Source organism: Phallusia mammillata, chromosome 1, assembly GCF_965637545.1.
Source record: "Phallusia mammillata chromosome 1, kaPhaMamm4.hap1.1, whole genome shotgun sequence".
Lineage (NCBI taxonomy): Eukaryota > Metazoa > Chordata > Ascidiacea > Phlebobranchia > Ascidiidae > Phallusia > Phallusia mammillata.
In genome coordinates this window covers 10,178,718-10,201,599 of record NC_137252.1, presented here as the reverse complement: position 1 = coordinate 10,201,599, position 22,882 = coordinate 10,178,718, and the positions used below count along the sequence as shown (strand labels likewise).

The 22,882-nt window shown below is 34.1% G+C and overlaps 4 protein-coding genes across 4 annotated transcripts; 2 read left to right on the top strand and 2 right to left on the bottom strand.

Annotated features, from left to right (window-relative positions):
* The first annotated feature begins 355 nt into the window (after window positions 1-355).
* LOC145228299 (uncharacterized) lies at window positions 356-5,855 on the top strand. Its single transcript, XM_080093317.1, has 7 exons — window positions 356-626; window positions 961-1,067; window positions 1,347-1,473; window positions 1,701-1,792; window positions 2,181-2,284; window positions 2,582-2,711; window positions 3,869-5,855. Exons 1-7 carry the CDS (start codon window positions 584-586, stop codon window positions 4,895-4,897), a joined length of 1,632 nt encoding a protein of 543 aa, XP_079949443.1. The 5' UTR covers window positions 356-583; the 3' UTR covers window positions 4,898-5,855.
* Window positions 5,856-6,997: 1,142 nt separating this feature from the next.
* LOC145228413 (SKA complex subunit 1-like) lies at window positions 6,998-12,292 on the top strand. The gene is made up of 5 exons (XM_080093472.1): window positions 6,998-7,376; window positions 7,840-7,972; window positions 8,238-8,334; window positions 8,488-8,654; window positions 11,840-12,292. Exons 1-5 carry the CDS (start codon window positions 7,080-7,082, stop codon window positions 12,007-12,009), a joined length of 864 nt encoding a protein of 287 aa, XP_079949598.1. The 5' UTR covers window positions 6,998-7,079; the 3' UTR covers window positions 12,010-12,292.
* A 551-nt stretch (window positions 12,293-12,843) lies between these two features.
* On the bottom strand, window positions 12,844-17,997 carry LOC145228375 (solute carrier family 22 member 18-like). The gene is made up of 7 exons (XM_080093426.1): window positions 17,827-17,997; window positions 17,194-17,291; window positions 16,973-17,118; window positions 15,088-15,335; window positions 14,437-14,694; window positions 13,795-14,020; window positions 12,844-13,369 (listed from the first exon to the last, which is right to left on the bottom strand). Exons 1-7 carry the CDS (start codon window positions 17,926-17,928, stop codon window positions 13,206-13,208), a joined length of 1,242 nt encoding a protein of 413 aa, XP_079949552.1. The 5' UTR covers window positions 17,929-17,997; the 3' UTR covers window positions 12,844-13,205.
* LOC145228307 (dual specificity mitogen-activated protein kinase kinase 5-like) lies at window positions 17,978-22,113 on the bottom strand. The gene is made up of 5 exons (XM_080093329.1): window positions 21,888-22,113; window positions 20,771-21,459; window positions 20,391-20,534; window positions 19,940-20,238; window positions 17,978-19,531 (listed from the first exon to the last, which is right to left on the bottom strand). The coding sequence occupies exons 1-5, from the start codon at window positions 22,002-22,004 to the stop codon at window positions 19,269-19,271; spliced, it is 1,512 nt and encodes a 503-aa protein (XP_079949455.1). The 5' UTR covers window positions 22,005-22,113; the 3' UTR covers window positions 17,978-19,268.
* Between the last annotated feature and the right edge of the window lie 769 nt (window positions 22,114-22,882).

Below are 22,882 nucleotides of genomic sequence, written 5' to 3'. Positions count from 1 at the left end.
GGGGGCGGTCGCATGTCAACCACTACAAAGTTAACGTTCTGTGCTTGCCATACGCTAATCTGTATGTTTACGCCACTGCAAACGCAATTACAATCATCCTTCGTAAGTAGAATTGCATCACAACTCAAAAAAGTGCAAGCATACTTTCAAAAAAGGCTTTGATTTGTTTGTGGCTCTATAAACAATAACTTACCCCACTATAATGTTTTATTCTAATAATATATCGTGCAAAAATTCGCTGTAAGGATCATCATTGGAAGTTTTCCCTTGGATAATTACAAGCAGTCATAAGTTAACGGCATAGCCAGTCGTGTTGTCAATAGTTTTCATACAACGTCTACTGGTGTTCCAGTGTTATTTGAACAGAGCGATGTATGGATTCAGATTTTCGAACGATGCCTGCCATTTTATTCGCCATCCCTTTATCGTCCTATTGTAGTAAGATCAAACGGAAACGTGATGCTCATACAAGCTGTTCTGAATTGCAACGACGAGAATACGTTGCAGCATTGTATTGCGATTAAATCAGTTTGACTAGTTGGGCATTGTATCAGTTACACTGAGGATAATCTGTTTCGCTCAAATGGACAACATCGCATCTTATCATCTGAATGCCCTTGACAAAGGTAAAAATTTGTTTGTACTAAATTTATATTATGGTGCTAGATAATGATTTAAATTAAAGTTTTTGTGGCTCCAGTAGATAGGCAGAAGCCCATCAGCAATTTTTAAGTGCTTAAAATAAACAGCCACAAATGTAGGGTACTTGAAAACCAATAGTTACAAAAAGGATTTCCTTGTAATTTAGAAGAGAAATGTTATACTTGGTTCTGGTGGAAATAATTTGGAAAATCTAAATAAGCTATGTTTGAAAACATAGATTTTTTATAAACTTTTTGCGTACCATTATGAAGTTATTTTTTCACAAAAAGTAAAAACCTAAAAAAATGTAATTTTTAGTTCGCTATGGAAGTAATGGAGGGCGGTTAATGATTGCTCTTATGTTTGGTTTCTGTCTGATGACAGCTATAAGTATCTACTTCATGAATACCTCATCTGAAATTCAGGTGAGTTTGTTGCTATACACTAAGTTTTAGTGTGTCATATAAGCAAAAAATATATTGAGATTTTAAAGTTCAAAACAGTCAATTGTCTGTTTGAAAAATATGCACATCCTAAATCAGTTTTTAGCCTGAAAACGTACAATAATATGCAAATCACAAATCAAAATAAGTTTATAACTTATATTTTTTAGAAGAACTTTTTTCATTATAAATTGATAAATCAAAAGAATCCTGGCTTAAGCAACAATTCAAAATCTTTAATGCATCAGAAATATTTGTTAGTTATCAGCGGACAAAATGTTGAGAAGATATGAAGTGATGAAAAAAAGTCTTAAGGAACATGAAGCTGAAAAATCTGACTTAAAGATGGACCTCAGGGATAAAGCAAAGTCATTAGAATTTAAAAAAGGCAAGCATTTGTTAAATCCTGGCAGTTGCATGATTGGCAAAACTGTTTTGCATTTAAAGGATTAATTTTCTACAACATTTAAGCACCATATAAAACAATTAAGCATCATATCAAAATTTGCTGATTAGAAAAAGTGATTTTTCTGTAAAACTAAATGTTTGTCATAATTTACTGCATTTACTTGAGATTATTAAAATCCAAATCAATGAAAATAGATTATGTTGTAGAACGCATGCAAGCTCTAATGGAAACAAAGGAATCAATTCAGTCAGAAAAAAATGATTTACATCTGAAAGTGGGAGAGTGCCAAATTGAACTGGTGTGTCTTGCATTATTTGTTAATTTGCAGTAAAAGATACAAAAATATTGTTTAAATAGATTTCAATTTCACAACTCAACAGCAAAAATTACTACATGTGGTATTTTGATTTTTAAAGTTTATTTCTACGATAACATTTGGAAAAATGATCACACAAATGGTTTAAAATGATTATTTGTGACAATGATATTTTTATTTAAAAATAAAATAACAGCTATAAATGGTGCCATACATGTAATTAAATTGGCATAGAAAGTATGTATGTGTCTGATGTTATTTTTTAATGGTAACTATTTACATTATGTGTTATATGTATCTTATTTTATTTTTAACAGTAACTTTAATACAGTAGATCAAAAACTAAAACCAGGATTTTTCAATTTTTTAGGAATTCGAGAAGCGGCGGGCAAACAACTTGGAAGATGAGGTGAATGAATTAAAGAAATCCATTGGAAATTTAAATGAACAGCAAGAAGAGACTGAAGTTTTGTTGTAAGTATTTAACTATAGTATATGAAGCAAGAAATAGTATCGAAAAATGCAAATATATTTTTTTAATAAAGTATGTATTTGAAAGGAAATTTTTCAAGTCTTATTCAGTTTTTTGTTATGATAAGTTATTTTCCTAAGTTATTTTACTATTAAAATTTCTAACAGTAGGCTATCATTAGAAAAACATTAGTAAAATATAAGTAATTTATTTTATCCATTTTGTCCAAATTTGTTTCATTAGTGCTTTAGCATCATCTTTGTGATTTCTTAGATAAACAATTTGAATATTTTTTCTAGAAACTCACACAGAGAAGTAGAGCATGAACTTAACTCCACCATTCTAATTATGGAAGAACAGTTGGCCTCTTATAAAAATATCGTTCATACTTTGGAGGATGAAGTTGCAGCACTTAAGATTCAGTCAGCGGTAAATATCTTTTACTATGGCACTATTGTATCTGTTTGTTATATGTATTTATTTTGAAATATTTTTTTTATTCATTACTTTTTTTTTATATTTATATATATTTTTTTTTAAATATTTTTTTATTCGTTACTCTGAATTTTTCTCGGAAATGTTGTAACTCCAAAACCTTTTCAGGGCTTTAAATTTTTTTATTGGTGTTATTTGAGACACAGACATTGAAAATAACATAGTGAATTTTTTTGATAAATGTAACATAAAAAGCTTTTTTTCCAACACAAAGCTTTGACTAATATTCAATTAACTGGTTGTAATTTCAGACTATCTGTTACAACCAGGGTTGCCACATCATCCTTACTTGAAAAATGATGTCGTCATTTTAAGGACAAAGCTTTAAAATCATTTATCTCCCAAGTTCTAAGAAATGTTATCCCTAGTTCTAAGAAATGTTATCTTTGACTTGTGTCCTTATTTTGCCCTTACATTTGACAACTTTCGGTATTTATTTAATCCCAGAACTTTGTTACTATTTTTTGTAACATGATATTTTAAAAACAAACATTTTTACAACACAAGAAAAGAGCATTTTTGCTTATCACCTTACAAGACATATTTCTGTAAAATTTGAAAGTAAAAATTTAAAAATGATGGCTTAGTGACAAAAAATGAAGTGATTTTATTGTTGGTAGGGAATTGATAATTTTCATGTTAGCTTTAGTTCAATTTCATTTTAAAATCCTTAATAAACTATTTCGAAATGTGAACATAGAAACTGTTGTGGTCTTATCCAAAAAAATAAATAAGGAAGCTATATTTCAAGAATTACAGTCCTATACATTTAAGTTGATCTGCTATTGCAGAGCACAAAACCATCATATTACAATAGATTTAACACACCTATTGAATTGTGCCCATTTGTTTGTCTATTTAGCAACCTGCATTGTGTAACCCCCACTGCACTGATTCATTATTTGTAATCCCTTCCTGTTCAGTAATGCCATAACACAGATTGTATTATGTGCACAATTGCACTGTTAGATAAACCCAATTGGCAACATTTAAATGTGTCACAATTTTTTTGACACTTGATTTTAATGAACATTTCAATAGAAGCTGACACAAAAACATTTGCAATCTGATCACCACCGCTTTTGTTTCAGATCAACAAAAACTCGGAATCACTTCAAACAGATAGTGAAACCTCGGTTGTTGATGCAGTTTCACAACAAACAGATACCGACTATGATGACTCAAGCAGAAAACTTGACGTTAGCAAAAAACCGACAGAGTCTGTTAGTAATGACATAAATGATGACGTTAACAGACTAACAGAAACTGTCACTGACGATGAAACGAGGCAAACAACAGGAACTGGCATTGATGACGTAAATGATGATGTAAGCAGACAACAAACAGAAACTGACAATAGTGACGCAAGCAGACAACAAACCGGGTATGTTAGTGATGACGTAGCCGATGATGTCAGCAGACAACCAACAGAAACCGACTATAATGACGAAACCAATGACGATGCACTGGGCACAGAGAATGTATTGCTTTCACCTTATGATCCAAAATCAATAAATGAGCCAGTAACTTTTGAGCCAAGTGACGAGGACCAGGGAGACTTGAATGAAAACAGGGGCACTGATGCAACGACTGAGGACAACCCCATTGAACTTTTCGCGGAAGAGGATAGTAACGACGACGACTTAGATTACGATGAATATATCAGTGAAAATTTCGCAACCAAAAACACTACGTTGAATGACACAGCAATCATCGATGAAAAAACAGCAAATATTTACGCGTACGAGAGCGACAACAATGACATGATATCAGACGATGATACCTTTGTTACTGATGACAACGATAATGAGGATTTCGACGATGTATTTACCGGCAATGCGATAAATGAAGAGTACCAGCGGGTAGCTGAACTGAATTTTTATAAAATGGAGGATGCTTCTGAAAACCTCTTGACAAATGAGGAATACGATAAAGAACAACCAGATGGGGTTGAAGACGTTGATGGAGTCGAGATTTTTGATAAAGAAGGCGAGGATAGGATTTTGGTCGCAGACCTTAACGAAAATGACGACCTACCAGAAGACAATGACGTCGACTTTGACGTCATCACGGGGGATGAAGACGTAGATGCCGATTTAGCCAACGAGAATATCTTTTAAGTTGGCTAAGGTTAAGAATCACGAAAACGGCACTTTTCAGAAACATCTTTGCACTTGGAGTGATTTTCGACTGTTTTTGTTCCACGAACTGTGACAATAGACGACTGTAGAGAGAAGTTTGGGAAGCTTTTTTTCTGAATCCTATGTTATACGTGTAACTCTGTTAAGCTTTGTTTGTTTATGAATTTAATTGTTTAATCCATATCCTTTGTCCAACCCCTTTATGTTCCTGTGTTTGTACATATTGAGTATTTAACTATAAGTATACCTATGCCTTGCTGCTTTAAGTGGACTGTTCTGATACCAACGTTACTCTACGCTTATACTGTTTTTCTTCAATTTGTTTGTACTTCAAGAATGGTGCCTTGTTATTCAATTTTTCCAGGTCAGGCGTTTTCAAGTGCAATTGCTGTTTTCTTTACGTTTGTTGTTATCATACTTATTTTTTGACCATAAAAATTTTAAGCGTAACAAAGTAATCGTACATAAGTTCAGTGGTGGGATTCAGCCGGTGCGCACCGGTTCTATGGAACCGTCACACGACATTTTATGAGATCAGTGAACCGGTAAGCATTACTGGTTATTGTCAATGGTCTTTTTGTGACAGAACCGGCTGGAAAATATGCTTTTTGTGATAGAACCGGCTGACAAAAAAATTAAGTCCCACCACTGCATAAGTTAATGATACGAACCTATACACATTAAACCGCTTCTGAAATACCTATTGATTGTTGACATAAATATGTAAATTCCACCTAACATGTTTTACAGAAAATTTTCTTGGCTTTGGTACATTTTTTTCTTCCCTTTTACCTAAATTTCTAGTGTATTTTTCGATATCTCCCATATTTATCAGGAACTGAAAGTATCAGTACATAATCTCATGTCGATTTTCAGACCTAACCTAATGTCGATTGTACTATTCAAGATATGCCGAGTAAAATTATGAACGCACTTCTATGCACTTAGCAGCTGACGAAGCGCTTAGCTCATCGCTGCCCGAATGTTACTTCTCATTTCAGTTGTGTTTAATCGCGTAATTAAAAATTATACCACAACTACAAGAAAAACAATCTTGGCAAGCTACTGCTAAATTACAAATCGAATTTATCTCAGCCATATTTATTTTATTGGTCATTATATGTTTAGTTAGGTAATATAAAGTCTTTCCACAAAACATTTTTAGGTAATATAAGGTCTTTCTTTTCCACATGTGAATTAGAGCAGATTTTGTTCGAAATTTCTTCAAATAGAAAACAAAAATCAGATCTTCGTTCACTTTTTACAGGTTATAAACTGGTCGGACCTGCTGTAACTTTAACCGACTTATTTACATTAAGACACCTAAAATGACAACCAAATTTCAGAGTCAGAGTTAAATATTATGCAGTGTAGCAGATTTCTTTTCACGGCTTTTAGTAAGTTTTCGCGAGAATATTAACTTTCTACCTTCTCAATGAGCTACAAACAGGATTAAACCGAAATCTTCAGCATACTATAACTTGATCCGCCAATAAATCAATTTTTAAGCCATAAATGTTTATCAATAACCGCTGAAAAACTGAAGAAAAATCCGATTTTGAGTGGGTTTTTGTCGGAATAATCCAGTTTCAGACTGGACAAGGTGCCATGTGAAGATAATTGACAATATGATTAAGAGGCAACCACTGTTAGAAACAACTGTGCCGAGTGTTAAAAAGTGTTATATGAACACGATCGAATCGTGACTATAACGTTCTTTACTTACAGCAAGAGTAAGGGCTTCACAGGGCCTAAGGCTAACCAGCATTTAGTTGATATTGCGAGTTTAGTAGGCACAACAGGTGCTAACAGAGAGGTCTACACAGTCTACCGCAAGGTGGCGCAATATATTTTTATTGTTGCCCCCCCCCCCCCCCAAAAAAAACGATCCTAGATACGCCACTGTTTATATGTATAATTACGTTTTTTGGGGGGCATCTTGACTCGAAAACCGAAAGGTTAATCGATGCCTCCTTACCATCACTTTACTGAAGGGGAAACCCCCTTGTTTGCACAATTGGCGGGAAATTTGCAATGTTTGTTTTTGCTAATTGATTTGTTTGAAAGTTTTTTTATTTGTATGAAGCAACAAATCGCTTAACTGTTTCAGAAATAGTTTAAAAAATATGAACGTGATCTTCAAACATTTTTTATCTTTATTATGGCAATTGATGATACAAATTACAAACATGTTATGTGTTGTGTTGGTTATAGAGATTCAAATTTCAAACATTCAACCAAGATGGCGGCTTGTGACAGTGTAATTAAGTTTGAAAAACTTTTTCAATCCAAACTAGACAACATTGAACAAATGTTGCTGATAAGTCCCCTATTAAACTACCCTGAAGGTTGTCTCGAACTACAAAACTTCCAATCGAAAGTAATTGAACTTCAACACATTGTGAATCAATACAGAGTTGCAGTGGATGAATGGAAAAAAGAATTCGAACAAATGAAGGTAAAGTAATTTAAGAAATTTTATTAGATAAGTTGTTAGTGTTTTTTTTACCTATGTCTAAACATATACATGTATATACACTTGTTACAATGTTTTTATGCAAGAAGGAGTAACCTTAAAATTTGTAAAGATACGTATACGTATCTATAGATTTACACTAAAAATTAAGTGTCTTGAAAGTGAAGTGTTGCAATAAAACTGCTGTATTAAAATCCTTGTATCCAACACTATGTAAAGTGGTAAAACTGAAAATAAATGTAACATATAAAAATACTCAAAACTGTATGATGTTTGATTTTTTTGCAAAACTGATGTTTGTGCCAGAACTCTACATTGAGTTTCTCTAAAATAGTTGCAATCTATGCTACAACTTTTAACAAACTTTTTTAGTCATATAAATATTAATTCTTTTGCACTTGATAAGCAACACAAAAAAGGTTTTATTAATTTCTTGTGATTCCAGGATAATCATGAGGCTCTAAATAAGATGAAACCCCGTATTGATGCACTACTGCTATATTCCCTGCAACATTCCACATCATGTCCAGAGGTGTCACCAAAAGCACCCAGTCCTGCCACGGAATCCATTGCTGAAGGTAAAAATATCATTTGGTGACAACATTATGTTTTGCATGACTTGGTAAGAATTGAATTGAAACCATGTTCTTCACCAGATGTTTAAAACCATATTAGGAAAATTTTACTGTTTGTAAGAAAATCGGATTTGATTACTTCAAGTATGTAATTGTTAAAGTTAAAGTGTTGTTAAAGTATTGTTATTGTCTTTTGCTTTGCAATGTCTATATCAGCTATGCCAGTAAGTGATCTTATAGTTTGGTCTATTGTTTACATTCTTTGTAGAAAATAAAGAAAATGTAGCAGCTCCACAGAGAACAAAGCAGAAGTCTATTGCCAAACTCAACCTAGTGACAAGTTCCCAATTCAACAAACTTCCAAGGTGAACTAAAATGATGTTTGTATGAAGATACAGTAACTAAGTCTTGAATTTTTCACTTATCTTTGTATACTTCAACTCCTTTTACACATTTGTTTTGCTTGCATGAATTATAGTAATTTCATTGAAAACTATTGGATGATTTGTTGTTTGTAGACATGTACGGGGACACCTTACTCTTGAACAGATGAATACAGGTGTTGGAGAAGTCAATGAGATTTTGAAGGGTAAATATGAGTTTTTAAGCAAACCACGGAAAACCTTGTCTCTAAAGGAGGATAAAAGAAGAGCTTTGTACCTTGAGCAAGCAAAAGAAGTCAAAGGTATGTACACCACTAACTATTTTAGCATACTTCTTAACAGGTAAATGAAGCCAATGTCTGTGTTTAAGGTCATGTGTTAAAAGGTAATACAAAACGGGCTCCTCTAAAATACACAATCTACTTATAAAACGTATGTAACTTTTAAAAAGGTTGACAGTTAGGACTTTTAGGGTCTGGGTGAGGGTTTATAATAAAAACTAGAAGGGTGGCTTAGCACATTTTACTACAGCATATATACTACAACCTATTTTGCAACTGTAATATATTCCCTATGCTTATTATATACTGGGTCCCATATCATCCAACAACTTTTATAACCTTGATTGTTTCTGCAGGCAGAAACTCATGGGTCCCTGATACCGCAAAGTTGTAAACAGATAACCATAAGAAAGGGTGTTGTAAAGTCAAACACAGTGATTGGTAGTGATCCCTAAATAAACATGTTATGTAAAGTACAAACTGTCCTAATCTCATGCAATTCAGATATTTTTATAAGTTTGTTGGCCTAAATAGCTAGAAGCGCTGACATCTCAAATGGCATATTATACAAACCGTCAAAATGTCATTTCACTCAAATATTGTTAAAAAATTCACCCATTTTGGGGGGATAGTAGGGTAAATGTTAGGGCAGCAGGGTGAAACACAATAATCGACAGCTATAAATGCCAAATTCTACAAACTGTCAAAAAATCATCCAATTCGGACATGGTTTAAAAATTGCACCCATTTTAGGGGGTTAATGGAGTAAATATTGGAGCTACAGAGTGAAACACAACAATTAACACCTTAAAAAGGCACAATGAACACACTGTCCAAATTTCATCCAAATCGGAGATTGTTTGAATAAAATCACCCAGTTTAGTGGGGTAAATATTGGGGCTACAGGGTGAAACACAACAATCGGCACCTTAAAATTGCAAACTCTACAAGCTATCCAAATTTCATCCAAACTAGACATTGTTTAAAATTTTACCCATTTTAGGGGGTTAGTGGGGTAAATATTGGGGCTACAGGGTGAAACACAACAATCAATGCCCTAAAGTAGAACAATGAACAAACTGTCCAAATTTCATCCAAATCGGACATTGTTTAAAATTTACCCATTTTAGGGGGCTAGTGGGGTAAATACTGGGGCTATTGAGTCAAACAAAACAAATGGCACATCTACATAACTATATTTTCCATCTGTGAAAATTTCATCCAAATTCATCAAACATTTTGGGTGTTAAACCCAGGGCTGCCAAAGCTTGGGTTTTGCCCCAAGATCTTGGGTTTTTACTTGACGTCTTGGGTTCTTGGGTTTTATTTTGAAAATTATAGCAATTCTTGGGTTTTGAGTCTTATTGATGAAATAGATATATGTAAGAACTATTTTAACGAGAAAAGTTTTTCGGGTAGTTGCACTGTTTGGGCCATTTTATCATCTCTTTTATTTTCTCTCTATTCTAGACCTTAATTCTTTCTAGATAAGTATACAGTGAAAGCAATCGTTACACTTAAAAATGCAAATAGATCAATGTTCGTTAAACATAAAAACTGCGAACCATCAAAGAAGTTTTAAAGCTTTTAAATATACTGTAGACATTACTAATTTTATGAAAAAGAAAACAGATGATGATCATCAAACAGCCAAGAGTGAACTGGCGATTGCTGCATATTTTATTGAACATAATATTTCCTTTGCTTGCATTGACCATTTCCTACCAAAAGAAGTTGCATTTCCGGACTGTAAATTGTCAAATATTTGTCAATGAAACGAGTAAATTTCCTAATTAATTGCATTTCTAACCACATTTTGCATTCTTGGGTTTTCATTTAAATTCTTGGGTTATTTTGCTGTGAGTCTTGGGTTTTGTTGAAATTTTCATTGGCAGCCCTGGTTAAACCCCATTAGTTACCCCACTGACCCCCTAAAATGGGTGAGTTTTTGAAAGGTGTCGGAATTTAGTGAAATTTGAAAAGCTTGCAGAATTTGTCATTTATAGGTGTCAATTGTTGTGATTAACCCTGTAACCCCAATATTTACCCCTCTAGAACGTTGCTAATAACACCTCTAGTGGTCAGAATTTTAAACATTGTTGGATTTGGATAAAATTTTACATGACTGTTAATTGGGTCATCGTGGTTACATATTTTATACTTTTGGGTGTTAAACCCCATTAGTTCCCCACTGACCCCCTAAAATGGGTGAGTTTTTCAAAGGTGTCGGAATTTAGTGAAATTTGAAAAGCTTGCAGAATTTGTCATTTATAGGTGTCAATTGTTGTGATTAACCCTGTAACCCCAATATTTACCCCTCTAGCCCCCTAAAAAGGGTGAATTTTTTAAACATTGTCCGAATTTGATGAAATTTGGACAGCTTATAGAGTGTGCTATTTATGGTTGTTGTTTGTTATGTTTAACCCTGTCGCCCCAACATTTACCCCACTAGCCCCCCAAAATGCTTTCATTTTTTAAACAATGTATGAATTAATTTAAACTTGGACAGTTAGTAGAGTGTATAATTTGTAGGTGTTGGTTATTGTGTTAAAATCTGTAGTACCTATCATTTACTCCACTAGACCCCTACAGTCAAGTGCAATTCACCATTATTAGCAGCTGATTGTTGTGTTTTGGCCTATTTTGTCACTATTTAACACTTTTTTCTCAGATAGTCATAAAATAGAAAAACCTTAATAAATGTATGAATGGAATAAATTTAAATAGTTTGTACTCCATATAGCATATTTATTTATGCACAGTACCGATCACTGTGTTTTACTTTACAATGCCAAACTTTCTCATTGTTATCTCTTGAAATGCATTATTTACAACTTTGCATGTGTGGGGACCCATGAGTTTCTGCTTGCAGAAACAACTAAGGTTATAAAAGACAGTGACTGATATGGGACCCAATATAAAATAAGTGTCGGATGTAAATATATGTTAAGAAATAGGTCACAGTGTATGTGCAATGGCAATATGTGCTAAGCCACCCTTCTAGTTTTTATTATAAACCCAACACCCAGACCCTAATAGCCCTAACTGTCAACATCTTAGTTTTTTTAGTAGATTGCGTAATTTAGATGAGCCCATACAAAACCAGCTGATTACTGAATATCGATGAAATGCTCAAACTTTTTCTGATTAAATGAGGTTAAGCAGAATTTAAATTTGTAATGTTCACAACAAATACTTGAAAACAGGCACTGCCTATGCAATATTCTTTGTGGATGAAGACATTCAGCAGTATGGCAAAATGCTCAAGTTAAAGCGGAAAACGAAGGACACAGTATTTTTGATTTTGCGACACATGGGAATAGTGAAGGAAATTCACAAAGGAAAATTAACTAGATATGCGATTATGAAGTGCTAAATCTTCAATCATTATTATATAGTAATGTTTCATTTGAAAGACAATATACTGACAATATACTTGTAGGGCAAGCTATATGTGTGCAGTTTTACTAGTGAAATGAATACAATATAATGCACTGAAAAGTGTTGTGTCACGATTGAGTTGACTTTAGTAGAAAATGTGTGCGGAAAACTTTTTGTTATGGTAAGCCGTTACTACAAACGAGTCTTTTATGCTGCATATTTTTGTTTTTGCTATGTGCCACATTTGGTACTGGCAGTAATAAATTAAGGTTACTGTGGTAGAGTACAGACAAAGGGAAAACGTTTCCAATTTTTATTGATAATTCGTCACGATCTTATTTTCATGGTACTAACGAAATAAATCATGTAAAAGCAATCAGCCAATAAATGATAGGCTCATACACAATGAGGTATGGGTTTTTACCCTGTTACTCCCCACACACTGTGCCGTTGAATGGCTACACTAGCTAATACTGCCAATCTCTCGTCACCAGCTGCATTTAAGTCGAAACATCGTGCCATGTAGCTTATCAGAAATAAATCATACTCTTTACTAAGATTAGCAAAATATCTAAGCTGGATTGTGCACCATACTTGGCTTAACAAGTATCTTTACCACTGATTTTATTGCACAAAAAAGACACAATTACATTGTTCGGTTTTATCTTGTTAAATGTCTAAAAGTGCTAAAGTGAAAAAAATAAAACATGTCTCCCTAAAAAAACAAATTGTCTAGCTTTAACAGTTGAGCAGAAAACAGGAACTTGAAAAGAAATGAAACATATTTTCTTAAACTTTTTCAGCTCGTGCTACAATAACAAGCTGCAAATATATGGTTGTTGTTTTTCAAAGCACACTTAATAGGCGAAAAACACATAACACCATTAAGCCCCAAAACACATGATTAAAGTTGCAGAAACGAATCATGCAACATAAAAACTATGTGCCACAGCGCATACCAATAAAATCACTGATGCAGACAGCTTATCATTAAAATGAAGTTAAACAATACATTGGGGGGATTTAACATCCCTATGCGATTAAACCAATTCATCTATAGTCACTACTTGGTCAATTTGCCAACTCTATTGTAAACGAAAACTTTTAGTCCACAATTATATTAAATCGGGATCATAAAAGTGCACAGAACTACTGCATAAAGTAAAAGCATTGTTTATGATTTTTATCCGTTCATTGATTTGTGAGCATTACATAAGCAAATAATGCACCGTTGCAAACTACACCAAGAATACCAAATGATTTAAAGCCATAATACTGAAATATGAAGCCTCCAATTGTGGGTGATACGCTGCGAATAAGGGAATGAACTGCCATGCTTATTCCAATCACAGAACCTGTTCAACAAACACATAAGGTTTGTTTTACATGTATTAGAACAAATGAGAATGCAATTAAATCTTCTATAGACCAGGGAATCTAAAAACAAGCGTTGGTCTTTACCGTTACAAGTGCGGAAAAGTCACTTTAACACTCATAAGATGCGTAAAAGTAGGCTGGAAATGTACAGAGCCATGTTGCTTACATTTTTGTACGCAACTTATCCAACAGCTTCAGGTATTAGTAATATAAAAGTCTGTCTGATTGTTATTGTTTTTAATTGGTTTAATTACCCAGGGTCTACTAGAAAAAAAACAATAAAAAAGGTGTTGGTCAAATAATAGCCAGAATTCATTAAGTTGTGATCATGAGTTAATCATAGACTACCACTGCTTTAGAAGGTGCATACAAAACTAGTAACATGTCATAATAAATTTGATACCTGTGTCATCTATGGCCACAGATTTGGTCATCATAGCTTGGACCACCGTTGAAAACACTGCACCAGCCACAACCATTGGCAGACAGACCAAGCAAAAACCATATATTTCTGTGACAAATGCTAACAGGCCATAAGAGATGAACAGCAGACCAATGGATGAGTTTATCAATGCACGATCACTGAAGCCTTGTTTCGTTAATCGGCCGACAATAAGACCCTGTGTAATCTGTGGATTTAAACACATAAATGTAAATATAATAAGATGTCTGCGGGATGTGATGTTTATAGAGCAACATGCACAGTTAAGTATATGCTTTATTGTTATTAAATGTATAAAGTGTTGCTGCCAAGCAAAATACATAAACTAAACTATGCTTTTCTTGCTAATGTATTTCTTTAACCTGCACATGGTAGATAGGGAATGGGACTCAGACATTTGCTTAAAGATGTTTAATTAGAAGTCTTTCCATTTAAACTTCAAATAATAATACATTTCCCAGAAAAGCATTGTTTAGTTTACATTGTTGTAATATGTTCTAAAGTGATTTTATATTATTTTTTTATTTTAGGTAATTTTGTTAAAATAATAAACTGTCGGAGTCAAAAACTGTTAATCATGTCATTTTTTTTGGCAAAACTTACCATTGATATAACACCAATATAAGATAAAACATATCCATTGACATCAGCAGCCAAGTGGAAGTGGTTTAAGGCAATCATACTGAACATGCTGTGCAAGACTCCAATAGGGATACCAGACACAGTTTTTAGGAACAAAAGATTTCGAGCTACTGGGTTTTTCCAAACAAGGTCAATGAAGAGGTTTATGTCAATTAACTTGTTTGATTTTGCTTTTGGCGTTTTTTCTGATGAGGAATCTTCATTATCAGAATCATGTGCCTACAAAAATAATTCACTTAAAAACCGAAGTTGAGAAAAACAAATGTTGGTGACTTTATTGCAACAGCAACTGACAAATGATAAGGCAATTCCAAGATTTTGTTTTCTTTTTTTACAATAGAGACAGATAATTTTAAAAGCTAAGACACATACAAATCATAGTGTTAAAATTACCTGTTGTCAAACCAAATTCAAACACAATCTTACAAGATGAAAATGGAAAACATTTTCTAAGTAAGAAAAGCAGTCAATAAAGTTACATGGAATATATATATATTTTGCCAAACTGGCATCCTCACTTCCTACATAAACACAGGATACCATGCTGTCTCTTGGAGGGTATGATAATGTTCGGTTTAATCCCAATCAGTACAAACATAGTAACATACATACCTTACTATAATGTTTTATTTTTCCCATTTGTTTTGTGTCATTTGGAATGAAAGTAAACACAAGGAAGACACACACAAGTGACCCGAAGGCAGCAATAAATGCAGCAATCTGTTCATTCGCATATTTTGTTGTTAAACCTCCGACCATTGGGCCCAGCACCATTCCAACACCATAAGATAATCCTAATTTACCAAGACTGTCCGAGCGTTGCTTGGGTTCAGTAAGATCAGTGATTATCATTTGAGCACCTACAAAAAAGGATAAAATTCCTAACATGAAAATGAGAACTAAATCGTAGAACAGTTCTGAACTAAAAACTAGAAGGGTGGCTTAGCACATTTTGTCATTGCATTTACACTATAACCTATTTTGAAACAATAATATATATCCTATGCTTATTTTGTATTGGGTCCCATATTAGCCATCGTCTTTATAACCTTAGTCGTTTCTGCAGGCAAAAACTAATGGGTCCCCACACATGCAAAATTAAAAATAATGCAATTCAAGAGATAACCATGAGAAAGTTGGGTGTTGTAAGGTAAAACACAGTGATCGGCACTGGGCTTAAATAATAATACTATGTAGAATACAAACTATAAAATTAGATTCACCCCAGATATTGTTTGAAGTATGTCCTATTTAACATTTTAAAAAACTGACCCATTTTAGGGGGCTAGTAGGATAACTAATTGGGTTCGACACACAAACTAAACACTATATAAAAACCACAATGACTCAATCAATAGTACTGCAAAATTTCAGCCCAATCCGCCAATGTTTAAAATTTCGACCACTAGAGGTGTTTTAAGCAACAACCGTTAATGTTTCTGACATCATAGGGCTGTTAACAAGCCCCTGCCATGGCGCAAAAACGTCCACCAAGCAACCCACCAACGAGCAACATATAACTGGTTGCCCATGTAACACTATTGAGCAACAGAAATCTTTCGTTTGTGGTGCCCAGTAACATACAAATATGTTTTACACTTTAGGGGCTTGTGGGGTAAATGTTAGGACTACAGGGTTGAACACAACAATCGACACCTATAAATGGCATACCATACAAGAAATTTTCAGCTAATTCTGACACTGTTTAAAAACTCACCCATTTTAGGGGGCTAGCGGGGTAAATACTGGGGTTATCAACAAAAACAAAGTGGGATGCACATCTACATGAATGTATCTACCATCTGTGTAAATTTCAGCCAAATCCATCAAACATTTGACGGAAAAACAAGTCGGACAAACTTTGGGTAAAAACACCCATTTTAGGGGGCTAGCGGGGTAAATACTGGGGTTATCAACAAAAACAAACTGGGATGCACATCTACATAACTATATCTACCATCTGTGTGAATTTCAGCCAAATATATCAAACATTTGATGGAAAAACGAGTCGGACAAACTTCGGGGAAAAAATACCCATTTTAGGGGGCTAGTGGGGTAAATAATGGGGTTATCAACAAAAACAAAGTGGGATGCACATCTACGTAACTATATCTACCATCTGTGTAAATTTCAGCCAAATCCATCAAACATTTGATGGAAAAACGAGTCGGACAAACTTTGGGAAGAAAAAAAAAAGAAAAAAACAAAAAACAATTTGAGTAAAATCAATATGTGTCCCCTTCAGGGAAGGGGATCCATAAATAGTGGGAAAACTTGGGCAAATTATTCTGGATAGAGTAACAAAAAAAATGATAGCAAATAACATGTTATGTTCTGCCAAAACTGCTTGATTTTTTTTCAAATACAGAAGTAAGGAAGCATTATTATTATACTTTAAATATCATGTAATTTAAACTAATGTCAAAGGTTGTCAAGGTCAAAAACCTACTAACAAATTTATTAAATTGATATTTTTAACATGGTATAACTAACCCACCCTGCATAGCATGCATAAAAGCAGAAGGAAGTCTTGATAAAAAGATGACAAAAACAGTATTTGCTAACCCCAGCAATAGGTAGCTACAAAACGCAGATATAAAGGCAATTGCTAAAGCAGTTCTGCTCCCAAAGAGATCTCCAAATCTGCAATAAAGAAACAAAAATTTACAAATAATGCAAAGTCCAAAAATTTGACTACTCAAACTAAGTGTTTTTCACCTCCCAAAAAGTGGTCCTCCCATAAGTTGCACCACAGCAAATGTGGTTTGAAGATAACCAAAAGTCACAGGATTGACATCAAATGTTTTTGTGAGATACTAAACCAATAAATAAACAAACAAAACATAACTATAAAGTGAAGCAAGGCAATTTACTTTGGGTTGTAAAAAACTAAATGGGTTTATGTTACATCACAGTTTTTCATGTTTTCTGCTTTGCTACATACATAAATCTAAGTGTCCCACTACAGGGCTAGAATATTTCGGCAACTGTTAAGTTTGCAGCAAAGTAGGAGGTTTGCATTTGCAGTGAATGTTTAACTCGCCCTAATTTGAATGTGGTAACTTAAACACCAAGCTTATACTTCACAGCAAAATAAACTGCTCCCAACTTTTTGGTATTGTTGAACCCCTGGTGTAAACAGCCCCCAATGGCTACAAAATGGTTTAATAGTTTCATTAAAAGAGCCCGGAGGAAGGTAGTTGGTTTTGCATTAGTGTTAAAAAACTAGCGAATTGCACTGACAAGAATTGAACTGAAAAAGCTGTGGGAATAACCATAACCTGCTAATGCCTAAACACCTTTTTTCAAGCAAACGACAAAATAATATTGAACTAATGAGTCATTACTTACAGGTAATGTTCCAATCTGTATCCAAAAGCACAAGGCATACAATGCCACGTTGACATGAGTAAGGAGCACAATTTTCCCATGATCATGAAGTGATGCTGGCATTTTAAATTATTCTTAAATAAGTTATACTAATGTGTGACCTTACAAAAGATCTGTAAAAAGCAAAATCACAGTCAGGATGGAAAAAGGCTGTCAAGCATAGATTTACAAGGAAACTAAAGTAAACACATGCGTACTGCAAAATGCATAAAATCTTACTACCTTGGCAACTTACATGCACTGTATGTAATCAAATCTTTCAAAGTAATACCATAATGGTGTACCAAGTGCATATTTTTTACACATAAGTTTTTTTTTTGTCAGAAAGGCACATGTGACATAAATGCATACACCCATTGTTTGATAGTGTAAAGTTGGTACAAATGAAAACCTTTTAAAATCAAGTCTTGAGTCATTTTCAGACATTATGTTGCAAAATAACCAAAAAGATACGCTGGAACTTAAACAAGCAAACTTTTTTCATTGGTTGGTGTTTGCTTACAAAAGTATCAAAGCATCCTAACTTTATGCATTTTTGGGGGTGTTTTTAGTGAATTGTACTTCAAATACTGCAATTTAAACCAACCAATTCAGAACAGATTGTATACTTGAAATATTTGCCACAGGTACACAAAAGTAACACTATACATAGATCTGTGAATAAGTCTACTCACTTTTTTGTCTATTGGGACAGTTCGATCATTGCACAAAAGCATGACAGAAAAAAAGACATCACCATCAAAACTGTGAGCCCACTAAGCCCGCTTAGCCAATGCCTAGCCCACTAAGTCCATACACACTAATTATCATTTTCCACTTTTTTGAAAAATGCACACGGTTAGGGCTATTAGGGTAAGCGTGAGGGTTTGTAATTAAAATAATGCTATAATTTAAACTCGTTTAGGCTACCCAGATGCAGACTTTGCACAGGCTTAGGACTGGCTCAGTGTGGGCTAAGTTGGCTTATCGGGCAAAGCGGGCTCACAGTTTTAGAGGCTCTCAAAAAGACCCTTGTTTTGTTTAAAAAAATAAAGCATGAATGAGTAAGTAACAAATGGGTGTAGCAATGCTGATAAAAAGCATGAACATTTACAAAATTGCATTTACTGTACTATACCATTGACCTTTCGGAAAATTAACATTATTTCTAATGCAGAAGATAAAAATAGGCTGCATTTCTGCTGCAGCATGAAGATACATAAACTAAAATGGCGGCAGATTTGGTATTTAAGTTTGAGAAATATGGCACTGTTCCAAACAAGTCAAAATGTAAAACAATACGATTTTTACGGTAAAGTTTTACTGGAATTTAGAAAAAGTAGAAAATCCACACTAAAATAAGGACAATTAAAAAATAGTGAATTTGTAAAACATATATATCTCAAATTAAACACTTATTTGTCTCATCTTTTAACAAATGTCTGGAGTTTTTGATATATCCAGTTTGCAACAAGCGACTGATTTTCAGCAATGGGTGTTTGTTGGTTTGTGGTTACCATCGAATGTCCACATAACTGCTCTGGCAGGAGTCTTCGAGATGCCTCTTTTTGTAGGCAGCATTTCGTGAAATCCACCAGCTCTGATGAGAAATGTTCCTTTGTAAGTCTTGGAGGTGGTTCATTTACAATACACTGCATTAGTTCCATAGGTAAAACTCCTTTTGAGCCTGCAAAGAAATTTTTTTGTCATACGTTTATTTATCAGCAAGACTCAAAAGCACAATGTCTTGTTCTAGCCTGTTTAGTATACTTTGTATGCTTATGGCTCTTTGTATGCTCATATGTTCTAACCTTTATTGCATAGTTATGATTACATTAATATGTTAGGGTAAACATGATACATTACCACTTTTGACAGAATGCAGCTCAATACTTTGTAAACATAGTAACAATCTTTAAATACATTACGTGTAGAAATTGCACTATTGGCTCATTCTTTAATTTGCACAGTATTACAAGTACAAATGTCAAATTTGAAATTACCATTTTAATTTAGTAACACAATACAGACACTCAGTTAGTAACTTCACTGAGTACAAAATTATAGTAAAACTAGCACATAGCAACAAATTTACCTTCAATTTTTGAGGCAAGTTGTTGGTAGGGAAATTTTCCTGTGGCAAGTTCACATAGTGAAAGCCCAAAACTCCACACATCCGAATAAATAGTGTAGTCATGTCCGATAATGCGCTCAGGTGCCATGTAAGCATTGGTACCAACATAGGTGCGAGCAATAGAATCTACCAGTTGAGTGCTTACTCCAAAATCACAGAGTTTGACATGTCCAGCAGTGTTAACCAGCACATTGGATGGTTTTACGTCTCGGTGCATTATTCGTAAACTCCAAAGGTGCCTCAATCCAAAGGAAATTGAACTAGTTAAACAAATTGCAAATAAAAACCATTTTTCTGGACCAAAAGTATTGAACAACATTGGTATAAATGTTTTGTAAAAAGCTTTGTACTGCACTTTATTTATATATACTTCCTATTTTTCAACATAAAATATTTTTGTGTAAGTTGTTACCTAGCAACATTGATTAGCACAGCCTCTGGAATTTTCCCATATCTGTCAAGTGAACCACCATCCATATACTCTGTACAAAGCAAAACTCGATTCTCATCAAAATAGGCTCCATAAAATGCAATGATGTTGGGTGACCCATTGCATCTAAAAAAAGGATTTTACACAAGTTTGTGGCATACTAAGAACTAAACATGTATCAGGATATTGTTTTTACATGACATCAGGCATGAGTGCCCCGTATTGTCAAACTTTTTCAATGCAATTACAAAGAATAGTTGACAATCCAAATGCAGTATGAACAGTACAGCTGGTTTGAGATGTACAGAAAGCATGGTTGTAGCAACATGATTTTCACGTAGCGTATTACAACATATATTTACCTGCGCAATATTTCAAGTTCCCTCAATATTTGCTGCTGTTCTTCACCAGTCAGATCCAAAGTAATTGACTTAACAGCAGTTACTGTGTTGGATTCTCTATGCACTGCTTTCCTCACAACACCACTATTTCCATTACCAAGGACTTCAAGAAACAACAAAGCATCATTACGTAGCGTGCCCAACTGCAAATTCAACGTCCTGTCAAGTTTATGCTGTATGTGTTTTTCAGTAGCCTGCTGTTGAGATGATGTGTTGGTTACAGACATATACTGTTGGTTGACATGCTGTGCTGGTGCCGCTTTGTTCGTGTGTAAATTTGAGGAAGTGTCTTTAATTCCTGTTTGATACATTCCATTTGGGTACTCCTGCCTCATGGCCGGTGCTGTACCATCTGCTAAGAGTAGAGAAGATGCAGATGGCGCTATGGCAACCCTTAAATCGTGTTTGTTCCTCATTCTTGGATGTTTGCATATCTTGGGATAGATTAACAGATGCTGTTGTGACACATTTGGCAAGTAGCTCTGATTTTCATCAATAAACGTGCCCTGTTGATTTTCCTCAATCTTCAGAGGCATGCTTATATGAAAGTTGATCATGGCTCGAAGTTCATCATCTGACTTCACAGTGATCCGATCCCCATCATCATCTTTATATTCAAATGATGAAACTACAAGTTGACTGTCACTAGCCTAAAAAAACATTGTATTTATTCCAGAGATAAGTATTACAAATGACATAAATGCATCACATATATATAGTCAAATAATACAATATGTGAATATTGGACTTTAAAATAATTTGTAACCCTATTTGTTGCATAATAAATCCCATACTATGGTTTATCCTTAGACAAAAAATAATATTCTGGTTAATTGCATACTTCGGCTAATCACAAAAAAGGATTATGAAAAAGAAAGTGTTAGTGACCAGAACTGCCTGTAATGAACTCAAACTTTGTGAAAAAAAGATACAAAAGAAATGGCCCCAAATCCATCAATCAAATTATTACAGCTACTGCTAGTTTTTTAGTTCTAATTTTGTGGTTGTGAACATTAAAATATGCTAATTTAACCAGCACCTGTGTTCCACAAAAACCAAGTTAGTTTTTATGGTTTACCTCAGCAATGACATCGAGAACATCTCGAAAAGTAACATCCTGTGGAGCAGATACATGCCAATCGACCTCATGTCCAACATCAAAAACAATGCGAATAATTAGACGAGCTGACTCCATTTTATAAGTAAAGTTTTCTCTACATTACTTTACACAGTTGGTGGAAAAGTACAGACCTATGTAGCAGGTAATAACCTTAATACAACAAATTCTTAATACAAGAATTGGTAGATGTATGATATAATAAAAACAAAAAATATCACTAAACTACTAAAATAAGAAGCCTGCTTTTGGCATCATACATGCATTATAAAGTCTATGGAACGCCTGAGTAACGTTGCAAAATACTAAGTTTTGCCTGATGAGTTACATCAGTGAAAGCGATCGCGGTAACAAGAAAAACAAACACATCACTCAATATTGAGTGATGATGAGGTGAGTATGACGTAGTCACGTAAACGTTACTTAAAACAAAATGTTGTAAGTTTTTAAAAAAAACCTACGCCACAACAAACAAGTAATTGTACTCACAAATGTAGTGAAATTTCATTTCGTTGCATGCTTAACTCATTAAAACAAGCAAAGTGTTTGAAAAACAAAACATTCCATCACCAATACGTCATCGCGAATCACCAAGATGGAAAGAAGTGATCATGACTCGGCAGAAATGAACTCTGAAGTGGACGCTGGACAGTGGACACCAAAGTCTCATAAAACGTGTTTTACACATACTTTGGTTGACACAACCTTTGCTTTTATCCGCGCTAATTTTAATTAAGTAGCGTATTGATGTGTGTGGTTTTAGTTCCTGTTTAAGTCGTCAATTATAGTTATTAATTAAAACGTAATTTATTGTTGTGGCCACCATTTCAATTTTGAACTAACTATTTGGAAACATTGCGTCAAAAACGACTTGAATTTTCGTTTCGTTATTCAAACTTATCTGTTGTTAGGAACTTCAAAAGTTTCAATTCAAAAATGGTCTATAAATCCAAACA

Coding starts and splice junctions, on each gene's coding strand:
- LOC145228413 (XM_080093472.1), top strand. CDS start 7,080: ATGGCAATTGATGATACAAATTACAAACATGTTATGTGTTGTGTTGGT. Junction 7,973..8,237: donor CACGGAATCCATTGCTGAAG/GTAAAAATATCA, acceptor CATTCTTTGTAG/AAAATAAAGAAAATGTAGCA. Junction 8,335..8,487: donor CAATTCAACAAACTTCCAAG/GTGAACTAAAAT, acceptor TGTTGTTTGTAG/ACATGTACGGGGACACCTTA.
- LOC145228375 (XM_080093426.1), bottom strand. CDS start 17,928: ATGCCAGCATCACTTCATGATCATGGGAAAATTGTGCTCCTTACTCAT. Junction 17,292..17,826: donor TACAGATTGGAACATTACCT/GTAAGTAATGAC, acceptor TTATTGGTTTAG/TATCTCACAAAAACATTTGA. Junction 15,336..16,972: donor TTTTATGCATGCTATGCAGG/GTGGGTTAGTTA, acceptor CCTTTTTTGTAG/GTGCTCAAATGATAATCACT.
- LOC145228307 (XM_080093329.1), bottom strand. CDS start 22,004: ATGGAGTCAGCTCGTCTAATTATTCGCATTGTTTTTGATGTTGGACAT. Junction 20,535..20,770: donor GAACTTGAAATATTGCGCAG/GTAAATATATGT, acceptor TCCTTTTTTTAG/ATGCAATGGGTCACCCAACA. Junction 19,532..19,939: donor ACTTGCCTCAAAAATTGAAG/GTAAATTTGTTG, acceptor ATTTCTTTGCAG/GCTCAAAAGGAGTTTTACCT.
- LOC145228299 (XM_080093317.1), top strand. CDS start 584: ATGGACAACATCGCATCTTATCATCTGAATGCCCTTGACAAAG. Junction 1,068..1,346: donor ATACCTCATCTGAAATTCAG/GTGAGTTTGTTG, acceptor AATATTTGTTAG/TTATCAGCGGACAAAATGTT. Junction 1,793..2,180: donor GAGAGTGCCAAATTGAACTG/GTGTGTCTTGCA, acceptor TCAATTTTTTAG/GAATTCGAGAAGCGGCGGGC.